We start from the raw sequence: 24,967 nt of genomic DNA on the forward strand, positions 1-24,967 counted from the left end.
ATACACACACACACACACTCACCTAAAGGATGATTAGGAACACCATACTAATACTGTGTTTGACCCCCTTTTGCCTTCAGAACTGCCTTAATTCTACGAAGCATTGATTCAACAAGGTGCTGAAAGCATTCTTTAGAAATGTTGGCCCATATTGACAGGATAGCATCTTGCAGTTGATGGAGATTTGTGGGATGCACATCCAGGGCACGAAGCTCCCGTTTCACCAAATACCCAAAGCTGCTCTATTGGGTTGAGATCTGGTGACTGTGGGGGCCATTTTAGTACAGTGAACTCATTGTCATGTTCAAGAAACCAATTTGAAATGATTCGAGCTTTGTGACATGGTGCATTATCCTGCTGGAAGTAGCCATCAGAGGATGGGTACATGGTGGTCATAAAGGGATGGACATGGTCAGAAACAATGCTCAGGTAGGCCGTGGCATTTAAACGATGCCCAATTGGCACTAAGGGGCCTAAAGTGTGCCAAGAAAACATCCCCCACACCATTACACCACCACCACCAGCCTGCACAGTGGTAACAAGGCATGATGGATCCATGTTCTCATTCTGTTTACGCCAAATTCTGACTCTACCATCTGAATGTCTCAACAGAAATCAAGACTCATCAGACTAGGCAACATTTTTCCAGTCTTCAACTGTCCAATTTTGGTGAGCTTGTGCAAATTGTAGCTTCTTTTTCCTATTTGTAGTGGAGATGAGTGGTACCCGATGGGGTCTTCTGCTGTTGTAGCTCATCCGCCTCAAGGTTGTGCGTGTTGTGGCTTCACAAATGCTTTGCTGCATACCTCGGTTGTAACGAGTGGTTATTTCAGTCAAAGTTGCTCTTCTATCAGCTTGAATCAGTCGGCCCATTCTCCTTTGACCTCTAGCATCAACAAGGCATTTTCACCCACAGGACTGCCGCATACTGGATGTTTTTCCCTTTTCACACCATTCTTTGTAAACCCTAGAAATGGTTGTGCGTGAAAAACCCAGTAACTGATCAGATTGTGAAATACTCAGACCGGCACGTCTGGCACCAACAACCATGCCACGCTCAAAATTGCTGAAATCACCTTTCTTTCCCATTCTGACATTCAGTTAGGAGTTCAGGGGATTGTCTTGACCAGGACCACACCCCTAAATGCATTGAAGCAACTGCCATGTGATTGGTTGATTAGATAATTGTATTAATGAGAAATTGAACAGGTGTTCCTAATAATCCTTTAGATGAGTGTATATATGTACACTTATATGTGTATGTATGTGTGTGTGTGTATATATATATATAGTTCATGTGTATATGTAAATGTAAATGTATAGAATTAATCTTTGTAATTCTATTAAAAATTTGCTAGCAGTTTCTAAGTAATATTATTTTAAGTATTTTTTTAAAGTGTAAATATTTTTTTTTTATAATCAGTGTAACCGTGATACTTTCCAAAAGACCATTATACCATTATAAATGCCATTACTTTCACTTGATCATTTTTATTTGATCAATTTAGGACATGCTTGCTAAATAAAAGTATTGATTCCTTTCACACACACACACACACAAAAAAGTGCTCAAACTTTTGAGCAGTAGTTTAGTTATTATTATAGTGTTTTCTGATGAAACCATCACTATTGCTCATGCCTGGAGTTTGAACAAGTATTCAACTTTCACAACTAACCTTGTTTCTGCTGTCAGGATGAACAATATATCAAATAGTGTGACATATTGAGAAGAGGTGTGCCGTTACCATATATTCAATAACCTGAGCAAAATATCAGCGTTAAAAACTTGATGGAGAGCCATATAATTACAGAGACTTGGCTATAACACTTTAGGTTGGACAACACTATTGACTATTAACTAGTTGTTTATTAGCATGCATATCACTAGAATATTGGCATGCACATATTAATGCATGGCCATATTCTAGATCCCTTAAACCCTACTACATAGCTAAACACAACTATTACAACAACTACTTTAGTAACTATCAATTAGCAGCAGACTAGGAGTTTATTGAGGGAAAGCTCTTAGCTAATAGTGAATGTGTTCTCTAATCTAAAGTGTTTCCAGGACTTTTAGGTTGGCTCTTTATAAGCAACCACAGTATGACAAAATGCTTAAAAGCACTCAAACACCACCTTAGCAGCCGAATAACAGTATCCTAACAACTGTATAGCGATGTGCAACCACTCACAGCACCCAATCAATGAGTTGAATTTAGCTTGTAAAAAGAGACTAAAATATGGGTGTTTAGTTGCACTTGGTTGGCCAGCTTGCCCTGAAGTCCTGCTTCAACAGTGGAAGGAGTGTCCCCAGCACTCTACTCTGTTTGTGGTGTAGTGTCTGTGTTGTACAGTTGTGTTGTGCGTGTAGGACTGTGGGTGTGAGCTGAAAAACAGGACCAGCTTGGTGGGGTTGCTGTTTAAAAGCCGTGGCAGCCTGTTCCCACACACTGCCCCGCTGGCAGCTGCGATACACACATACACAGCGGGGTATAGCAGAGCCTCGATGCTCAATACACACCATACAGTGTGACACACGCTCAACTGACGCTTTGATCCGGCCCTTTCCACACGCACAGCCTCCAGCTCTACACAGCCCTTTACCTGAGCCCTCTGCACACACACACACACACACACACACACTTATACACATATACAGGATCTGTGCACGTGTGTTTGTGTGCATGGCTTTTCTTCCACTGCATTCAGAGAATATTATTATTGTATTACACCTACAACTGTCGAAACACACACACACATTCTCACACACACACACACACACACACACACACACATACTCGTTTTTGTTTTTTCCTGATCTTTTTTCTTTCTTTCTTTCTTTTTAAATCCATTAAAAAGCAATTCATACATCCATTGACTTGAATACAACCCTTCTATGAAGAAGAAAGAAGCAGAGCATCATGACTGTGTCAAGGTCAATAAATCTCTTAAAATATTAGATAATTTGACATTTTTATGATAAGGCAAACTTAGTTCATGTTGTAAAATGTCAGTGATACTTTTGTATTTTAACTCCCCCAAAATGTAGCATTTATGACATAAAATACATGATTATAATACTTGATGAATGCATGATATTGGTATTGTTAAAATACTGATATTAGTTCAGGCAAAGCCTGATTAGTTCATATCATAAAAAGTGATGTTGTCGGGTTGTAAAATGTCATGTGGTTAAATTCCTCAAAAACATAATGCTATTAAAATAAGAAATTCATGATGTAACTGTGACGAGTGGGGTGGGGCCGAGGGACATGGGAGCGAGGCCGGTGGAGTGATTGGAGATGAGCTACACCTGTTCGACCCGCCGGTCTCGAGGCCCACGGAGGAGATGGAAGGATATAAAACTGGAGCGACGACAGTGAAGGACGAGAGAGGACCAGGCCTGGGCTTTTAGTTGTGTTTTGGTTTTTATTTGCGCGCACCAGTTGTCCGTGAGGGGCTGGTGCGCTGTTTTGTTTTTATTTTGCTTTATTAAAATGTTGTTTTGATTGTCCGCCGGTTCCCGTCTCCTTCTTCCGGATGAATACAAAGGTTTATTCATTACAGTGGTGCCGAAACCCGGGAGAAGGAGGGACGCGCTGCTGAAGATCCCTCGCCGCTGTGGTGAATCCGCGGTGCCAACGAGCAGGCGAGGAGTGTGCCGCCATGGACGCTCGAGGCAGTGGGCTGGAGCGAGTTGCCGGGGACGGGCGAGCTCGCTACCGGCAGCCCATGATAGGGAGGGGCGGCTGCCGTCCGTGAGGGAGTCGGCGCCGTTCGCCAGGGGGCCGGAGCCTGCTGTCATCCGCCGGAACGGGGAGGAGCAGGGAACGGAGGACTCCTGCCGCCTGCCCAAAACCGGAGGAGCTGTCGCCGTCCACCGGGCGGCGGAGGAGTGTCGTGCCGTCCGCCGAGGGCCGTCCAGTGCCACCGCCAGGCACCGCGGAGGAGATCACCCAGCTGGTGGAGGGCCGAGCAGCAGTGCGTCTGGGAACCGGATTTTTTAAAGGCAGGCCTTTATTTCTAATTCCATCTGTTTGATAAGTAATTGTTTTAAATAACCCGTTTTAAATTAAAAGCGATAGCCTTCCAGTGGACAGAGATCATAACATTAGCACAGAATCAGTTCAGAATCAATCATCAAAAGAATCAGTTCGGTTCAGACGCTCTGTGTCGGTCTGCTTCACACTGAATCACACATGCGCAGTGTGTGCTGGTGTCTGATTGGCTCCTGGTTGGCATCTGGTGTCTGATTGGCTGCTGATTGGGATCTGGCCTGTGCTGGTGTCTGATTGGCTGCTGGTTGGGGTCTGGCGTGTGCTGGTGTCTGATTGGCTGCTGATTGGCGTCTGCCCTGTTCTGGTGTCTGATTGGCTGCTGATTGGCGTCTGCCCTGCGCTGGTGTCTGATTGGCTGCTGGTTGGCGTCTGCCCTGCGCTGGTGTCTGATTGGCTGTTGGTTGGCGTCTGGCCTGTGCTGGTGTCTGATTGGCTTCTGGTTGGGGTCTGGCGTGTGCTGGTGTCTGATTGGCTGCTGATTGGCGTCTGCCCTGCGCTGGTGTCTGGTTGGCGTCTGGCCTGTGCTGGTGTCTGATTGGCTGCTGGTTGGCATCTAGCCTGCACTGGTGTCTGATTGGCTGCTGGTTGGGGTCTGACGTGTGCTGGTGTCTGATTGACTGCTGATTGGCGTCTGGCTTGTGCTGGTGTCTGATTGGCTGCTGATTGGCGTCTGGCCTGTGCTGGTGTCTGATTGGCTGCTGGTTGGCGTCTGGCGTGTGCTGGTGTCTGATTGGCTGCTGATTGGCGTCTGGCCTGTGCTGGTGTCTGATTGGCTCCTGGTTGGCGTCTGGCCTGTGCTGGTGTCTGATTGATACCTGGTTGGCGTCTGGTGTGTGCTGGTGTCTGATTGGCTGCTGGTTGGCGTCTGGCCTGTGCTGGTGTCTGATTGGCTCCTGGTTGGCGTCTGGCGTGTGCTGGTGTCTGATTGACTCCTGGTTGGCGTCTGGCGTGTGCTGGTGTCTGATTGGCTCCTGGTTGGCGTCTGGCGTGTGCTGGTGTCTGATTGACTCCTGGTTGGCATCTGGTGTGTGCTGATGTCTGATTGGCTGCTGGTTGGTTCAAGGTTGCTACTGTAATCAGTGTTTTCCAGACAATCCTGTTCCCTTCAGCGATGCCTGCCACATGGAAAGCTATTTACAGACCCATAATTCTTACATACACAAGTACTGTATAGTCATCTACGGGCGAGAGACAGTGATGCTCTCTTTATATTAAGGCATGGGACTGGAGAAGGTGTAGCATGACAGTCGTGATACAGACAAAGAGCACTTGGCACATTTTGAAGGAGATCTATAAATATCCTACCAAAGGCTTCTCTTTGAGCAGCTTCCTGTGAAAGGACAGCATGAGACTGTGTGCGGTTTTCTGTTCGGCAGGTGTTCCTCCAGAGTGCTCCTTATACTCCTTACAGAGACAAGATCTAGTAGGACATCAATACATAATAATGTTGATGCAAAGCATTGCAAAGAATGTAGCAACTGAGGAAGTGTGAAGTGTGTGTGTTTTTACATCATGCATAACTGAAATGAGAGAACTTGAACCATTTGTTTTTTTTAAATAAACTGTCTTGATCTTATTGTGCACAACTGATCAGTGTGCGTTATTCCAAAGACAAATTATGTTCAATACATATTAAAATCTTTCTTTTTTCAACTGATATCACATACACTTTACAGAAAAAAATAATTCTAATTAAAAACCAAATAGTAAAATATTAGTTTTTAAATTGAAATTAATTATTTATTTTAAAAAATAAAAATGTAATTAAATGTGTAATTATTTGTTTTATTTAATTTAATAATTAAACTTAATTTAAATAAATTAAATAGTTTTTATTAATTGCATTTATGTAAAATAAAATTAAATTGTATTAAATAAAAATACTTTTATAATTGTTTTATTAAATACAATTTTATTTTATTTATTTTACTTGAAACGCCTCCCAAAACCCCCAATTGTGTCTTTCCACCCCACCCTGTCTTCCATTGTTCAACAAACAGGTTTGGCCAGTAGTTGACTATTAAGCCGTTCATACAGAGCAGTATTTTTCTCTTCAGTCTACTTGTGAATTCCTCTTAGTTCTCTGCATATTAAACTGGTGAAGAAGAAATTGCTGATACACGAGAAGGTATTTTAAAAATTAAAGCTGCATTTGATGGACAGTTATGTTGACACTATAGTTACTGATAACTTCAGTCATCTACCATATTCGAAACACTGACTGAATCCTAAGCAGTCTTCCTTTTGAAATATCACAGAAGTCATTTTCTTGAGATCTCTGTTTTCTATTGGAAAATGTTTTCTGCTCTTTCATAATCTTTCTGTCAAGCTAGAATATGTTCTGTTGGACACAGACTTCCCTCACTCCTGTCTTCTCCATCACGAATCAGACAAAAGCGCAGTAATTGATTTGATTGTAAAATGTCATCTGAAATGCCACTGTCATTAAATATCAATAATTCAATAAATCCATTTGAAAAGTCATAAACCGGCCCTGGTTCTCCTCCGATGGTGCTGATCAGTCTGCCAGGCTTGAATCAACGGCTCTCATATAGTCTCATATTGTCTGATTTCTCCAAAGCGATAACATTTTACCACTCAGACAATAGCTGGTTATCACAGTTTTATTCAGTCAAAAATAAAGACTATTTATTTTAGTACCATTAGGATTTTTTTTTTTTTTTACATAATTTTCATGACAATTAAAGGTCCCGTTCTTCGTGATCCCATGTTTTAAACTTTAGTTAGTGTGTAATGTTTTTTTTTAGAGTATAAATAATATCTGTAAAATGATAAAGCTCAAAGTTCAATGCCAAGCGAGATATTTTATTTAACAGAATTTGCCTACAAAAAACGACCCGTTCGGACTACATCCCTCTAGTTCTTGCAGTAATGACGTCACTAAAACCGTTTTTTTGACTAACCTCCGCCCACAGGAATACACAAAAAGGGGGCGTGGCCTTGTTGCGCTCTGACAGAGAAGAGGAAGATTTGCATTTGTGTTTGTCGCCATGTCATTGAAATGCTCTTATTTTCATCTCAGAGTCCAATCACCTTTGTTTGGGCTTCCCAGGGACGCTGTACTTGGAGATTAATGGTTATAATTTATGTTTAACTCGGTTCCCGAAAATTATAATCCACATGTAAAACTATGTGCAGCACATTTTGCTGAGGACAGCTTCCTCAATCTCAATCAGTTTAATGCAGGATTCGCACTAAGATTATTCTTGAAAGATGAAGCATTTCCCTCTTTGTCTGGAGAAGGCGTTGTTTATGGACCACAACCGGTAAGTGTTTTTTATTATTTAAGTTGGTGCGTTTAACAGTTTCGGTAACTTATTACACAAAGGGCAACGCTGTTTAGCTTTGTTAACTAGATGGTAGGGCTTTGCAAAAAATCGAATGTGATTTTCATGCGCATCTCGTCAGTAAAGGCGTTCTGTGATTAGAAGTACATCTCCAGCATGTGCATTCAGATCAAGATTGCCAGGTTTTCAAAACAAATCCTGCCCACTTGCTTCTCAAAACTAGCCCAGTCGCGTAATATCTGTTGTATTGCCTTTTATGCTAAATTTAATAGAAAATAATTGTGGCATGGTAATTAATAACAACAGTGTCATTGATAATAATGATAAACTACACACACACACACATATATACAATACATTAAAGGTACAATTTGTAAGATATTTGCAGTAAAATATCCAAAAACCACTAGGCTAGTGATATATATTTTGTCCAGCTGATTACTAACAATATCTCTAATGTTTTCAACAACTTGTAAATAGGGGTGTAACGGTACGCAAAAATCATGGTTCCGTACGTAACTTGGTTTTAAAGTCACGGTTCGGTTCATTTTCGGTACATTAAGGGAAAGAAATGCAAACAAAATATAATGAAAAATATAAATAACTATGATTACAGTGCAGCATTACCAATCCCAGCTTGTACGCCTCCTCATATTTAAAAAATATATATAACTTTTCCAAAGTGTAAAGTGCAGCATCAGCAGTTTCAGTTTTTAGACCTGCTCAGATTTCGTTATTGCATTGGCCCGATCGGAATTAAGAGCAAATGACTGTTTAAATGAAGATGCCGATCTCGCTTTAGTTTTACTCGACAGGTGAGTTGTTTTGATTTGTATCTTTACAGAAAATGTATGCTATTATAACAATCAACAAGATTAGTATTATGGGGCATACACGCCAAACGTGGGGCATCGCGTCTCTAGACCTGCGCGAGGACTCATCTGATCCATAGACTGATCACGTCTTTGCATTGACTTTGTATGTAACTTTAATCTACTTGCGCAAATCGTTGAACTCGCGTTTGTTATTTATTTAGTTGTAAACCTTCCATTACTCGTGTCTAATTCAATATAATAAAATTATGACATCAAAAACAAAATTTATAAAACTTTACCTCATCCGTTAAATCCATGATTTATCTTTCCGTCTGATTGACGGCCGTCAGCAGTTGGGTAGAAAACAACAAATCCCATCATTCCATGCTCCTTCTTAGCATCATCAAACCATGCAATTGTTATTGTTTTGGTAGTGCGCCCTCTAGCGGCAGGTCCTACAACCTGCACCTTAAAGTAAATTAAGTAGATTTTTGCATTGACAACTACAGTTCTCAAAAGGAATCTAAATTCATTATGAGAGCTAATTTTTTTTTAAATATATGTAATTTACTTTTTTACATAGACATGAACATGAGATGTAATTTCACAAGATTCATCGTAAAGCAAAAACGTAAGAAAAATGTGCATGTCTCTTCATATGGTTAAAACTAATATCTTTCTCTCCAGGCAAGTGGAAACTTTCTCAAACTTGGACTGAATAAATTCATAATCCTGACATGCCTCATAAATCCTTTTCAATATTGAATGTGTCATTTCTTTCACTCTTTACGCAGATCAGATTTGCTGCTTCTGTTGCCCATAATGCACATTTAGACAGGGAATGCGTTGACCTCACTTTCTTTCTCTCTCATTATCCATTTATCGTTGTCTGTGCATCAGAAATTAAAAATGTTTTCCGGTCTTGCATCATGGGAATTAATGTCTAGTTGATTTTCTAGAATTGCTTGTGAGGAGCGTTTAAGATAATTCTTCATGACAGAGAGTGGTAAAGTTCCTCATGTCTGTTCTCTGTGTGAGCTGTGAAGACACAACAGCTCTCTGAGAGTCCCACACTGGCTCCGTGCCTTAGAGTAATACAGCTGACCTCATATATGATGCGAAACACAACTAGTCATTCATGCCTTCTCTAAATGCTTCCTACAGGTGTGTCACTTCTTATTGTTCGATATTGCTGTAATGCCCTTTTGCCTCAAGCGGCAGATTTCATTAGAAAACTAGATTTGTTTTGGTGTTTTGGGTGGCTGCCAGGGCATAGCTGTGCAGTTGCTAAGACATTAAACCCTAGAATTTTTTATACTGGAATTTCTAAGGCCTCTAAACCTCTAGGTACTTACCCTGAACCTAACCTTTACCCATGAAGTTATCTTATATTACCCATAACTTTCTTAGGTAAGTACATTATAAGTACACATACTGTAAAATAAAGTGCAACCAAAATAACTTTTATATTTTTAGTAATGTTTTAAGGTGGCACTTTTACAACCAAGATGGCGGCGCGTCCACACGCAGCGGCTTCTCTCTGTCCCGACAGAACAGTGTTTTCGTGTTTTTTGTCTTGTGAGTCGCAGTGTTTTTGTACGTTGTCGTCGCGTCTACCTGTCTGTAAGCGCAAATACAGTTGCGAGTTTCTGCTCGATGCCGGCAGAACCGCATTTTTACAGTTAAACTCCGCGCACGCGGAACAGCTGTGGGATCTCTGTCTGCTACGGAGGCCTTCACCATCACCGACCCCCACTACTGCATCTCGCCCACAGCGGAGGCACCACAAGCAGTGTGAGAGGAAGCAGAAGAGGGGTAAGCGCGGAGGTATCCAGGCTAGGCTAACGGCTAACCCACGCAAGCCATCTATCCCAACCATCGTACTGGCCAACGTACGCTCGTTGGAAAATAAACTGGACTACATTCAATTACTACGCTAAACTCAGAGGACTGTAAGAGACTGTTGTGTTTTTGTGTTCACGGAAACATGGCTCAGCAACAGCGTTCTAGACTGTGCTATTCCGCTCGACCAGCTGACGTGCTATCGATCGGACGGAGCTCTCGTCGCGGGAGGAAAAACCTGTGGCGGCGGGCTTTGTGTTTACATTAATGACGCGTGGTGCCGCGATACTCTTGTGATCTGCAAACACTGCTCACCCCTGGTGGAGTTTATGATTACTAAGTGCCAGCCGTTCTATCTGCCGAGGGAATATACTGCTATACCAGCACATCAGTGAGCAGCAGACAGCACACCCCGATGCTTTTCTCATCATAGCTGGGGATTTCAACCATGCTGACCTAAAGAGTGTGTTTACAAAAATACACCAACACATTAACTTTCCAACACGAGGTAATAACATTTTGGACTTTGTTTACACCACACACAGAGGAGCTTACAAAGCCCTCTCCCTCCCCCACCTCGGAGCCTCAGACCACATCACTGTTATGCTAATGCCTGCATACAGACCGCTCATTAAAGTCGCCAAACCAGTTTACAAACAGATTAAAGTGTGGCCAGAAGGATCATCAGATGTTCTTCAAGACTGCTTCAACACAACTGACTGGGACATGTTTAAACAGGCTGCCACATGCAATAACACCACTGACCTCCAGGAGTACTCAGAGACTGTCACTGCCTACATCAACAAGTGTATTGATGATGTAACGGTCACAAAAACCATCACTGTCCGTGCCAACCAGAAGCCATGGATGACAGGGGAGGTCTACAGACTCCTGAAGACACGGAACGCTGCCTTCAGAGCTGGAGATGAGGTGGGCCAGAGAACAGCTAGGGCCAACCTGTCCCGTGGCATCAGAGAGGCTAAGAGACAGCACTCCAGGAGGATAGCTCATCAATTCAGCGACAGCAGAGACACTAGGAACCTGTGGCAGGGGATACAGACCATTACGGACTACAAGCCCCCACCACGGACCTGTGACAACAACATTTCTCTGCTGGACGAGCTGAACACCTTCTTCACTCGCTTTGAGCAACAAACAGCACCACTGCACAGAAGACTCCACCTCCTCCCGGCGACCAGGTGATGACGCTGACCTCAGACACCGTGAGGAGATCCTTCAGCAGGATCAAGGCACGCAAAGCTCCGGGTCCTGACAACATCCCTGGGCGTGTACTGAAAGACTGTGCAGCAGAACTCACTGATGTCTTCACAGCCATTTTCAACATCTCACTGAGTCAGGCTGTTGTTCCCACATGTTTCAAAACTACCACCATCATTCCAGTTCCGAAGAAGCCATCTCCATCCTGCTTCAATGACTACCGTCCTGTTGCACTTACCCCCATCCTCATGAAGTGCTTTGAACGGCTAGTCATGCACCACATCAAGTCTGCCCTACCCCCCTCCCTGGACCCCTTCCAGTTTGCATATCGGTCCAATCGGTCGACCAATGATGCCATCGCCACTATCCTCCACTCAGCACTCACACATCTGGACAAAAAGGGCTCATATGTCAGATTGCTGTTCATAGACTTCAGTTCAGCATTCAACACAATCATCCCTCAACAGCTCATTTACAAACTGATTCAGCTGGGGCTCAACACTTCGCTGTGCAACTGGCTGTTGGACTTTCTGACTGGAAAACCTCAGGCAGTACAGGTCGGCAGCAACACATCCAGCACCATCACACTGAACACTGGGGCCCCCCAAGGATGTGTGCTGAGCCCCCTCCTCTTCACTCTGCTGACCCATGACTGCACACCATCACACAACTCCAACCTCTTTATTAAGTTTGCAGATGACACTACTGTGGTGGGTCTCATTAGCAACAAAGATGAGACAAATTACAGGAGTTAGGTGAGCCGCCTGGCCAAGTGGTGCAGTGACAACAATCTCTCTCTGAATGTGGAGAAGACAAAGGAGATTGTTGTAGACTTCAGGAGAGCACACACTCAGCATGTTCCTCTGACCATCAATGGTGCGATTGTGGAGAGAGTGAGCAGCACCAAGTTCCTGGGTGTGCACATCACAGAGGACCTCTCCTGGACTGAAAACACAGCAGCACTGGCCAAGAAATCACAACAGCGTCTCTACTTCCTCCGCAAACTGAGGAGAGCCAGAGCTCCACCTCCCATCATGTACACCTTCTACAGAGGCACCATCGAGAGCATCCTGACGAGCTGCATCACTGTGTGGCATGGCGCCTGCAACGCGTCCTGCTGAAAGACTCTGCAACGCATAGTGAGAGCAGCTGAGAAGATCATTGGTGTCTCTCTCCCCTCCCTCCAGGACATTTATGGAACACGTCTCACCCGCAAAGCCCTCTGCATCACAGGTGATCCCACTCACACATCACACAGCTTCTTCAGCCTGCTACCATCAGGGAGGAGACTGCGGAGTCTCCAGGCCAGGACCAGCAGACTGAAGGACCGCTTCTTCCACCAGGCTGTCAGGAAGCTGAACTCACTCCCGATCTTGCACCCCCTCCCCTCTTCTGCCCCCGGTACCACTGAACTATAACCCCCCCCCCCCCCCCCCACACTAATTATATGATGGCATGCACTAGTCACTTTGTGCAGCATTGGTCTGCTCACTACCTCATTCAGCATTGAACTGACATCATTCCACTACCTCATCAGTCAGTTAAATTAAATTACTGCTCTTGAACCCTTTTTCACTTGTCACTTTAATCAGACTTAATAAGATATTTTTAATAAGGGATTTTTTTTCACTAAAAATCTTTTATCTGAACTGTTGTTCACTTCATTGATTTTCACTATATCTGTCATTTGCCTTGCGCTGCTTTATTTAACTTTATTTTTTCATTTTATTATATGCCTTTTTTTACTTTCCCTTATTGTATAGTTGTATCTACATTTTATATTTGATCTAGATTTTTTTAGGCTTTAATGTTAATGTTATCTGTATGCACCGGGGTCTGAGAGTAACGCAATTTCGATTCTCTGTATGTATGTACTGTACATGTGGAAATTGACAATAAAGCAGACTTGGAACTGGACTGATGCTACTTAGGTTTACTTGATTATACAGACATCATTTTAAATTATGCTGTGTTGCATTGTGTTATATGCTTTGCCCCAACAAAACTAAACTAAACAAAATATTTAAATGTTTTTTTTTATTGGGAGATATAGAGTGACAACTGATATATATGTACATATATAAGTTATCAGAATTGTATCTTACTTTTGGCCCTATAAATATCAGTAATTGCACCAAATCGCATATTTTGCTCAGTTTGGGCCTCCGGATAAATTTGAGTTGATTTTTCATTGAGTTTAGCTCCATATTCTCCTCTATCATATTATATAAGCCATAAAATGATCAAATATGTTACTCCATGTAATGAATTAAAACTCTATGATCACGGGAAGAAGGAGGCGGGAACCGGCGGACAATCAAATAACATTTTAATAATCAAAATAAACACAAATAAAAAGCAAACACAACTAAAATCCAGGCCTGGTCCTCTCTCGTTCAACACTGTCGTTGCTCCGGTTTTATATCCCTCCATCTCCTCCGTGGGACTCGAGACCGGTGGGTCGAGCAGGTGTCGCTCATTTCCAATCACTCCACCGACCTCGCTCCAAATCCCACGTCTCTCGGCCCCGCCCCACTCATCACATCGCAGGCCGGGGGGTACACTCGAGACTGCGCTCTACCACACCCCCCACCCCCCCCCCCCCCCTTCGGGGGAGGCCCGTTCACGGGGACCTGCGGGAACCTGGGGCTAGGACAGACGAGGCGAGAGAAAAGGAGATGGAAGGAGGAGCGACAGAGGGGAGAGAGGGGAGAAAGGAGGAAAAAAATAAAAATAAATTCCGGTTCCCAGACGCACTGCTGCTCGGCCCTCCACCAGCTGGGTGATCTCCTCCGCGGTGCCTGGCGGTGACACTGGACGACCCTCGGCGGACGGCACGACACTCCTCCGCCGCCCGGTGGACGGCGATGGCACCTCCGGTTTTGGGCAGCCGGCAGGAGTCCCCCGTTCCCTGCTCCTCCGGATTCCTTCACGGAGGCAGCAGGCTCCGGCTCTCTGGCTAATGGCGCTGACTCCTCCGCTCCCTCACGGACGGCAGCCGTCCCTCCACATCACGGGTGGCTGGCAGCGAGCTCGCCCATCCCTGGCAACTCACTCCATCCCACCACCTCAAGCGTCCATAGCGGCACACTCCCTCGCCTGCTCGATGGCACCACGGATTCATCACAGGGGCGAGGGATCTTCAGCAACGCGTCCCTCCTTCTCCCGTATGGAAGGCATTTTCTGCCAAATTTAAATAAATAAATGAAATGATTAAAATTAAAACCAGATTAACGATTTCATTACAGAAAACTGTACGCAAAATATGTGACAAAATTGAGAATGAAATTAAATGATTTCATTTTCACGGTGACATACCTGTCAAATTGAAAAATAAAATGCAATTGGTGATTTCACATTTCATTTTCAATACAGTCTCGAGGCAAGACTGCCAATATTAAAATGAAAAGCCAAACGTGAAAAAGAAACTAAACATACAGTCTTTACAAAGCTCTTTATTAACGCTCACGCAATAATAGTGACACAATTCAAATTTGAATGTAAATTTTACTTGTCATTTTAATTCCTCTTTTATTTCACTGTTTTCATTTTCGTTTTCATTTTCAAAGACAACCTGCATGCAAATTATATGTTAATGAGTGGGTGTGGCTCAATTACGTTGTTACGTGGAGGAGCTATAATGGCGGTTATGGCCAGTATAGCAGCAGAATTAAACCAGCTAGCAAACATTTCGGATGATAATGACTTCATTTTGCTACGAGTTGAATCTATCTTGGATAAGGGTGCTCCGATCACGATCGTTATGCGCATCTCGTCAGTAAAGCCGGTTCTCTAATCAGCGGTTAATTCCATCAGGTGCGTGATTTCACATAGAGCAGCTGTTACTACACAGAGCCATTGTTAACTGAGAAGATGCACAAATCCACGTTCATTTTCAGCGTTTATTGGCGCATCTTCTTAGTTAACAACGGCTCTGTGTAGTAACAGCTGCTCTATGTGAAATCACGCACCTAATGGAATTAACCGCTGATTAGAGAACCGGCTTTACTGACGAGATGCGCATTAACGATCGGCCGATCGTGATCGGAGCAGCCCTAATCTTGGATACACTTGGACATTTTGCAGCCGTCACAAACTCAGCAGACAGCAGATTTTCCGGGGAGTCTCGTGGAGGCTCAGGCCGAGGAACTGCAGTGGGTCGAGGGTTTGACGCATGCTGGTCGGGCTGGTTGTTTCTTCCACGTTCTAATGCTGCAGCAGCTTCCCGCAAAAGCTCACTAACAGATTCGCCATGTCTCGATTACAATATATTCACATTTTAATGTCGTTTCACACATTGTTTCAACCACCATTCAACTCATGCACACGAGACTTCGACGATTGTCTCTAGCGCCGTTACTTGAATAAGCCACACCCACTAATTAACATATACTTTGCATGCAGGTTGTCTTTGAAAATGAAAACGAAAATGAAAACAGTGAAATAAAAGAGGAATTAAAATGACAAGTAAAATTTACATTCAAATTTGAATTGTGTCACTATTATTGCGTGAGCGTTAATAAAGAGCTTTGTAAAAACTGTATGTGTAGTTTCTTTTTCACATTTGCTTTTCATTTTAATATTGGCAGTCTTGCCTCGAGACTGTATTGAAAATGAAATGTGAAATCACCAATTGCATTTTATTTTTCAATTTGACAGGTATGTCACCGTGAAAATGAAATCATTTAATTTCATTTTCAATTTTGTCACATATTTTGCGTACAGTTTTCTGTAATGAAATCGTTAATCTGGTTTTAATTTTAATTTTAATCATTTCATTTATTTATTTAAATTTGGCGGAAAATGCCTTCCATACTCCCGGGCTTCGGCACCACTGTAACAAATTAAAACTCTATGATCACGGGAAGAAGGAGGCGGGAACCGGCGGACAATCAAATAACATTTTAATAATCAAAATAAACACAAAACAGGACCGGTGGGTCAAGCAGGTGTCGCTCATTTCCATTCATTTTTTACTGTGTTAAATTGCTGTTTATGGTGCAGTCGTATTTGCATGACAAAATTCAGCAACAAAATACAGTATTCTCAATGGACTTTTCTCCATCCGGATTTCCCATTGGCTTCTAGTTTAATGAATTTGGGCACATGATTTTGTTGTGTAGATCAGTTAGAAGCAGCTTGTTTTGGCAGCTTCATACATCATACATCACTACTCTAGGGTTAGTGGTTTGTTCAAACTTTGTTTGAAAGCAAATACTGCAAGTAATGGAGCAAACCACAATTGCAGATACTGAGGCAGAGTTTTGAATGTAAACCGTTCTACCCAAACAAACAGATTACCCAAACACACTTGTATCTAAGCCATACTGCCCCCTCTTTATCAGGTTTTGTGAGCACATCTGGCATCCAAAGAGATAGGCACACCAAGCAATGAATTGCTGGAATCATGTTTGAATAAAAGCTCTGCATTTTTTCACTGAATATGTGTGTTTTTCTCTGCTTCAGTCCATTTAGACCCGTCATAGCAGTGCTTTGGACTCTGTTCTTTTGTGTCATTCAATTCTCTTTCAACTTTGTCCCACATGCCCTGACATTTTCATGACACTCTGGATGTCACTGTGGTCATCATGCTTTGGTTTTGGCCTCTGCTTGTACTTTGTGGCTTCGACATTTCCAGTGGCGCTTTATGAGAGTAACCGTTGTTGAAGCTCCCAGAGTGATTTGATTAGATATGCTCTTCTCATCCACCGACGGATAGGCGGAGAGCTGACTTACAGGCTTATGAGTTCTCTGAGTTCAGCCTTCATCCACGAGGCCTAAATAATTGGCAAAAGTGGATTATTATAGGTCTTAATCCAGTCAGATTGATCCCTGCTGATTGCCTTGATTATTTTTAAAGGGGGACTTACAGTCTTACAACTGGTTGTACTCCAGATTTCATTCTGGGTGTGTGGTCCCCCAACACAGATTGCAGATTTGAGTACTTCATTTTGTAATTTGTCAATAATTCACTGCACAAAACCCATTGTTGTCAGAAATAAAATATGTGCAAGGCACGTCTCATACTGTAGCTTGAGAGGTTTTGTTAATTGTTCAGTTTCCACAAAAACATGAAGCAGCACAACTGCTTTTAAAAATGATAATAAATAAGAAATGTTTCTTGAGCAGCAAATCAGCTTATAATACTGATGATACGTATTAATACTGATATAATACTTATAATACATTTTTTAAAGGTATTACTGTATTCAACTGTTATTTGAAATGTTAATAATATTTCACAATATTACTGTTTTTACTGTATTTTTCATCATATAAATGCAGTTTTGGTGAGCATAAGAGACCTGAAAATCATTTCAAAATTCTTACCAACCCCAAATTTTGAATGATGTAATTAATGAATTGCTTCTTTGTTTATTTGGCTATTTTCATTTATTTGTTTGTTTTGAATTTTGCATTGTTTTCCCTGTTGACTGTCAGAACATGGCCACAAACCATTGTCTTAGAGAGTCTGTGGTGTGAACTTGATTATCTGACAATGATTCAACCCTTCATCCCTACTAATACACTCCTAAGCATAATTCATGCATACTGTGTAAATGTGACCAGTGTTTCAATGTTCTATAAAATGTATTGTTGAAAAAAAAAATTGGTTAAATGATTACATTTTTTAATATCTAAAAAAATGTTGTTGTTTTATTTATTTATTTCACAAAGTTTCAAATAAAAAAATATATATATTTTGAAAATACTGCCTATTAGTGCTCAAAATGTTCCCCTAATGGTTTTCATTAACCTATACCACCAATGGTATACAAAAGTCCCCTTGGTTGTCTAGTTGACACATTTCAACCAGTATGAGTAGTAGTATTTCATGCACATATTTTTAATGCATTCTTTCTTTCTTTCTGAATTCTAGACTTTGACTGGAACTACTTCTGGTCTTGGAGTCATTTTGTGGATTACCTGCAGTGTGTGCTGGCGTTCACAGTGCTAGCCGCCTATGTGACGTATCTGCTTCTGGACTCAGTTCTGTTCGTAGAGAGCCTGGGTTTCCTGGCTGTATTCACAGAGGCCATGCTGGGGACTCCCCAGCTCTACTGCAACTACCAGAACAAATCTACTGAAGGCATGAGGTTTGTATTGCGAATGTTTTTGCTTCATCAAACGTTCTTCTGTGGTATTAATATTTTAACCTAGAAGTTTATCTTTCTGAAGACCACTTTTATGCTGAAGTGGTGTTGGAGAATGCAAACTAATGAAGAACAATAATAAAGAAACTAAGAAAATGGTTTCCTGAAACACTCTGTCCCAAACTTGCGCCATTGGTTGAGCAAACTGATAGTGTTGCATCAGACTAATAGTGCCCCAAACTCAAACTGTTGGTTGGAAAACTGATATTGTTGCCTCAAACTCACAAAATTTTTTGGACAAAATGATTGGGTCACCCCAAACGCAAGCCATTGGTTGGACAAAGTGATAGGATTGCCCCAAACTAAAACTGTTGGTTGGAAAACTGATATTGTTGCCTCAAACTCACACCATTTTTTTGGACAAAATGATTGGGTCTCCCAAAACTCACACTGTTGGTTGGAGAAACTGAAAATGTTACCTAAAACTCACACCATTTTTTGGACAAAATGATTGGGTCTCCCAAAACTTACACTGTTGGTTGGACAACACAATACAGATGAAAAATATTTTGCTACATATGTTTTGTATCTAAGTCTAAGGCTCAGAGAGGGAGGAAATGGGGAAAAAATTGTGACAAAAAAACTTCATTAACCTTATTAGTGGACCTTGGGGAAGAAAAGTTACTTACTTAAAATAATTAGCTTATGAACACCTTGACATTTTTACTCCCACTCAATCTTGCTCTGGTGAGTGAGTCCAGAATCGTCTGCACTTGAACAGAGGAACATGGGAAGTGAAATGTGGCAGCTCAGTCACTCCTTGATGTCTGCTAGTCAGACTTCCTACTCCTCTGGTTCATGAAATACTGTTGCTAAGCTACAGGAATCAGTATAGATACCTTAGATATATACGTTAACTGTTTTAGTGCACTTTTTTATTTATTAATGCTTTATTTTGCTGGACATGTGATAGTATGACTGCACATTAACCAAAGCTCCAATTAAATAATAAAATGGGACTATGTAGCAGAAACTGAACTCAAAATAGATGAATAAGACAAAAATAGTAATCCGGTAATGTTTCAGAGTGGCTGTTAGATTGTATAAAATGCATTTTGTGTGAGAGAGAGAGGCAGATTATCTTGCATAACCTTTTGAGAGCTACAGTGTGTGTGCTGTGAAGACACGTCCTGTCAGTGTGACTTAGTGTGTTTGGTAGCGTCTCACAATGTGAGATGCTATCCTGTGCTCTGATTTCCAGCATTTGAGTGTGTGTGTGTGTGTGTGTGTGTGTGTGTGTGTGTGTGTGTCTCCGTTCAGCCGGACTGATTTTATGGTACAGACGGGGAGCCACCACTGGCATTATGCCAGCCTGACAAGATAAGGGCTGTTGCCTCCTGTGTGTGTGTGTGTGTGTGCGCGCGCGCGCGTGTGTGTATGCAAACTGGTTTAGTTGTGGGGGTCTTTTAAAAAGAGGGAATAGACAGGAATGATGTAAGAAAGCCACACACAATACATATTATAATATATAATATATATATATTAGTGGTGGGCATAGATAAATTTTTTAAATCTGGATTAATCTCACTGTAATCTTGGAATTAATCTAGATTAAAATGGCTCATTTGAATTCAGAATATTAGTGCTACCCAAATAAAATAATGACGTTCGTAATGTTAGTAACGTTAAGTGTTTTAGAACGGGTTTCTCAAGCCAGGTGGTGCATTAGACCAGGGGCTCATCTCCTGTTTCCATACCGAGTAGCGGACTGCAAACGCGTCTTGTGTGAAAGCATGAGTCTGTGCTGCTTCAGCACCACATACGTAACACACATGGACTGCATACACACTGCAGATGGAGTATGTGTGAAACATGCGTGAGTCTTGTTGAGGTTTCCATTGGGAAGCTTCTTAAAAAAAAAAAAATTCCCTGAAGCAAACCCGGCGGCTTCAGCTGCATCCATGTTAGCACGTCACATTTGATGTGGTAATTTCACGGTAAGCATACACACAGGTTTAAAGACTCGTTAGGTATACATCCGCGCTAAAATATCAAGGTGAAAGTCATCATAGCTTGCTTAGTATAGACCCAGCTCTCAACTCAACTTTGAGAATAGATTAACGGCGATATTTTTTTATCGCCCGATTAAGATTCTCACGTTAACGCCGATAACGGCCCACCACTAATATATATATACTTCTGTTCACCAAGGCTGCATTTATTTGATCAAAAATACGGTAAAACTGTAAAATAATATTATATACAAATTAGGCTTAGTAAATAAGTAAAAACATGTGAGCATAAGGCAATGAATTTTAATCAGTAAGTGATGACGAGCTACCGCAGTAAGCAGTTTTATAGGTTTGACTTTCCATCGTTGAGGCCAGAGACCTTCTAAAACTTCCATCTGACTTATAGACAGCACTGTTCTGCTGCTTTATCTCGTTTATGTTCCCTGAATGTCAGATTGAACCTAAAGTAATTTATGTTCACTTCCACTGCACGGGAAGCCATCATATCAGATTCAGATCCACACAGTGTTCAGTGTAGACCCTCCACAATCTCTCACGATTTATCTCCTGGAGACAGCCTTGTATTACAAGACTAAATTAAATTAAGCTTTGCTTTATTTATTTATTTATTTTTTTGCACTGATCAAAACAAATGGTAAAACGTTCCATCTAATTCCCAGTCTTGTTCTTCCCCCATTCTTTTTTTTTCTTCTTCTTTTTTTTTAGTTATTCAGCCATTGTTAGTTGTTTCAGAGAGAGCTGTTTACCTGTGAATGAATTGAATGAACTCTATTTTGTTGTCCATCAGTTAAACGTTAATGAATCACTATGGGAGGGAAAGCGGAGACCCCCACAGCCGGCCTTATAAGGTTCACCACCAGAGTCATGTTAGTTGGAGGACCCTCAGTGCAATAGCACTCAGCTCTCATTTCATATGTGTTTACTGAGAAACAGGCTGACTTGTATCCTTGGGCTACAAACAAACCATTCATTAAGCTGTGAATTCCTGTAGATTTGAGGCTGGGTGAATTGAACGCTTCCACAAAATGAAGTTGCCCTCGACGCTTCTGTCAGGAGAAGCTGTGCAGGTGAACAGTGTTTGTGTTGACGGCTGTTGGTGGTGTGTTCATGCTGTTGACATCTGACACATCCGGACTTCTGTTGTTCACCCTGCTACTGCCATTGATTGCCCAAGGTCTGAGGCCTTTACAGTACACAACACTTACTTTTATTTTAGTTAACGTCACATTTTTATAATTTTTGTTGTTGTTGTTGTTGTTTTTGTTTGTTTTTCATTTTGTTTAGTTTTGTTCTTTCTGGTTTGTTTCTGGTTTGTGATTTAATTTTGTGTTTTCTTTTCCATTTAGTTAGTTTTGGTGATTATTGGTTTTTGTTTGGATTATTGTTTGATTTAGTTTTGTTTTGGTCTGGTTGTTTTTTGGTTTGTTATTTTGGTTGTGTGTTTTTTTTTTTTTTTTTTTTTTTTTTTTTTTTTTAGGTGTGGGGTAGTTTTGGGAAGTTTTTTTTTTTTAACCGTCAAAGAAAGTCAAAAGTCGGGCCCATATTAGGAAGAGAGTGGAAATTAGGGTCTGACTGAAATCTGTATAAAAAAGAATCACTAGATAGTACTTTTAACAGTACACTAATTTTGCACAGAGATGTGGTGATAATTAATCATTACAGATGCATGAAAAATGAAATATCACTCACAAAAAGAACATTAGCAGTAGACTGAGGCCTAGCAGCAAAAACATCAGTCTTACACAAACATCCATAAAATATGGGGAAATTTATTTATTTATTTTTAACTATTGCACAATTCAGAGAGAGAACCTTAAACTCATTTAAGGTTGAGGGCGGATCGGAGAAAGTGTCCCCTTGTGCGGGCCGAATTACCTTTTTGTTAAACTCTACTTTGCTTACAATTACATTAATATTAACCATACAAACTATATATATATATATGTATGTATGTATGTATGTATGTATGTATATATATATATATATATGTGTATATGTATGAATATGTATGAATATATATATATATATATATATATATACAGTACATACCAAAAGTTTGGAAACATTACTATTTTTAATGTTTCTGAAAGAAGTTTCTTCTGTTCATCAACCCTGCATTTATTTGATCAAAAATACAGAAAAAACAGTAATATTGTGAAATATTATTACAACTTAAAATAATAGTTTTCTATTTGAATATACTTAAAAATAATAATTTATTCCTGTGATCCACATATATATATATATATATATATATATATATATATATATATATATATATATATATTTTGCAGAGTGTGTTTTTGAGATGGTTTAAGCCTGACATGGAAAAATAAATATGACACTATAGCCACCAGTAGGTGGCAGCAAATCTCTGTCTTTATGAGTGATCAACTGACTCATTCAAAACGGCTGATTCATTTAGAAATGAAGTTAGTGATGATCTTTATGAATGGACCACTGACTGAATCAAAATAGATTCAAATGCTTTGTTCAAAAACAAAGATTAATTCAGTAACAAAATATTCGGTGCTGCACGGAGACACACAATTGGTCTTACTTTGGCCTTGTTAAAAACTTTTCCTTGGCTTAACAGAGATAGACAGCATTGTGACTAATATAACGCACTTCATACTAGCATCTTTTTAGTTGAGCTATTGTATATAAGCGATCGTGCTGACATTCGGGAAAGCAACACTCTTGATCGTTAGACATTACTTAACGATCATGACATAAATAAAAACAATACAGGGCATTTTTGCCTCATATCTTGAATTATATTGTAACCTGATAGCCTTCACCTGACACTGAAAAGCTCTCACAATGTTTTTTTTTCTTTTTTGCAAAGTTACAAAATGTCAGTTCACACATCATTAAAACAACAGTTAGGATATTAGTACACGATAAGTATTGCATACTCCTTGCTCATTTACTTTCTCCATACGAAGCTGTCCAGTGCGTCACAGTGTAATTTAATGTTAGCCACGAGTTGTGATTATCTTACATGTTGTTGAGATAATAATACCTTTTTTCCATCTCTCCTTAAATAACCTGTACGTCATTCCAGGCCAAATGTCTTCTTTTGGACGTTTAAAATCACAAGAAAATTGCCACACAGTTACAACGCAGCTATCATCATATCCTCATGCTGCTCGAGATTCTGGCACCGCTTTAAAATGCGCATTTTAAGTGTCCAGACTCCCGAGGCGTAATATCAACGTAAATAAATTAGTAATTTGTTCCTCTTTAAATTAAAAATAAAATGTTGTAGCGAACACACTTTATTTATTTTTCAAACTGATGTTTATTTTATTATTTTATTGTTAAAATCCTCCTGCGGGCCGGATTGGACACCTCTGTGGGCCGTGTTTGGCACGCGGGCCGTATGTTTGACAACCCTGCTCTAGGGGAATGCCTCGTCATGACCCGTGTCTGAAGCATAAATTGAAAAACACCAACAACACATTGACCGGCGACAGCCCATGACATCACTACCGGGGCGACTATAGTATAAATAAGCGCTGGGAGAACATGAAGCTAGAGGACGCAGTGTCTCGTTCCCTACTCAGGCAACCATGGTTACACAAGTAACCTGAGATGTTCCCTTTCAGGGGAACTTCGAACTGCGTCCTCTATGGGTCGCTATGGGGAATGGTATACCCACGGCGCCACCCTTAGGGGAGTGCAGGCCAGAACCATGGTAAGCACTAAGTACCAACTCTACCATTTCCATGGGAGTTGCCCATGGGACGTAAGATGGCTGTCCGTGACATTATTGCTTACGGCCAAAGGCCTAGGCTACATACCCAAACTTACCTGTTAGGGCCAGACTCCTGGGCCCAGAGTAGATCTCAAGGCTTGGGATATGACCAAGAGCCTAGCATCATAGCAAGTCTTTGGCAAACAACCAGCTCTCAACCCGAGAGGGGAGCTCGACCTACCGCTGCTCTGGGAAAATGGAGAACTCAACTCTCACATGAGAGGAGAACTCCTAATTCAACAAGGGAATAGCACGCTCTGAAGCACTGCTAATACCACCATGAGAACAGCCCACGGAGTGAGAAATCCAACTCCTCAGAAGGGGAGAGAACTCGAGCGCTCGACAAAACCATGCTCACAATAACCCTCAATGCAGAGGGGAGCGATGCTTTAAAGTGTGTTAATAGACATACTGGTTGAGTGGAGCCCAAGGCACCAGGGTCTAACCAACTCAGAGAAAGGGATCGAAGCTAATACGCATAACTCTTACTGTACAGGATTTCAGAAAGTCTGCAGAGTCTTGCGTTGCACATTTACCACTTTTGTGGATTTTAGAAAGTGTGCAAAGTATTCAACGTGCACATTTACCACCATGTAGATTTAGAGCTCAGTGTGTATACTTAAAGCTTACCAAGCATCTGTTCACAGATATCCAGAGGTACTGAACTGAATGGGAGAGGCAAGCTCAAATACAACCCTCTAAAGCAGGGGAGCACTGCTTGAAGACAGCATCACACAATAAGGTTCTAGGAGGGAGAAATACACACAATAGGGAGAAATTTATCATCAGGTCCTTTCCATGTTCCCACCACGACGCAATGCGCAGCATGCATTAAG

General features: G+C 41.4%; 2 protein-coding genes across 3 annotated transcripts in view; one reads left to right on the forward strand and one right to left on the reverse strand.

The window, feature by feature from the left end:
- The window catches only part of LOC132104492 (septin-7-like), a 393,004-nt gene that overhangs the window by 75,849 nt on the left and 292,188 nt on the right, over positions 1–24,967 (reverse strand). The window lies entirely within an intron of this gene.
- Positions 1–24,967, forward strand: part of LOC132104495 (solute carrier family 66 member 2-like) — a 43,521-nt gene that overhangs the window by 7,455 nt on the left and 11,099 nt on the right. For both annotated transcript variants that reach the window (XM_059510001.1, XM_059510003.1), the window contains one exon: positions 18,125–18,341. In XM_059510001.1, the coding sequence (XP_059365984.1) occupies positions 18,125–18,341 (217 nt within the window). The remainder of the gene's footprint in view (positions 1–18,124; positions 18,342–24,967) is intronic.

Source organism: Carassius carassius, chromosome 25, assembly GCF_963082965.1.
Source record: "Carassius carassius chromosome 25, fCarCar2.1, whole genome shotgun sequence".
Lineage (NCBI taxonomy): Eukaryota > Metazoa > Chordata > Actinopteri > Cypriniformes > Cyprinidae > Carassius > Carassius carassius.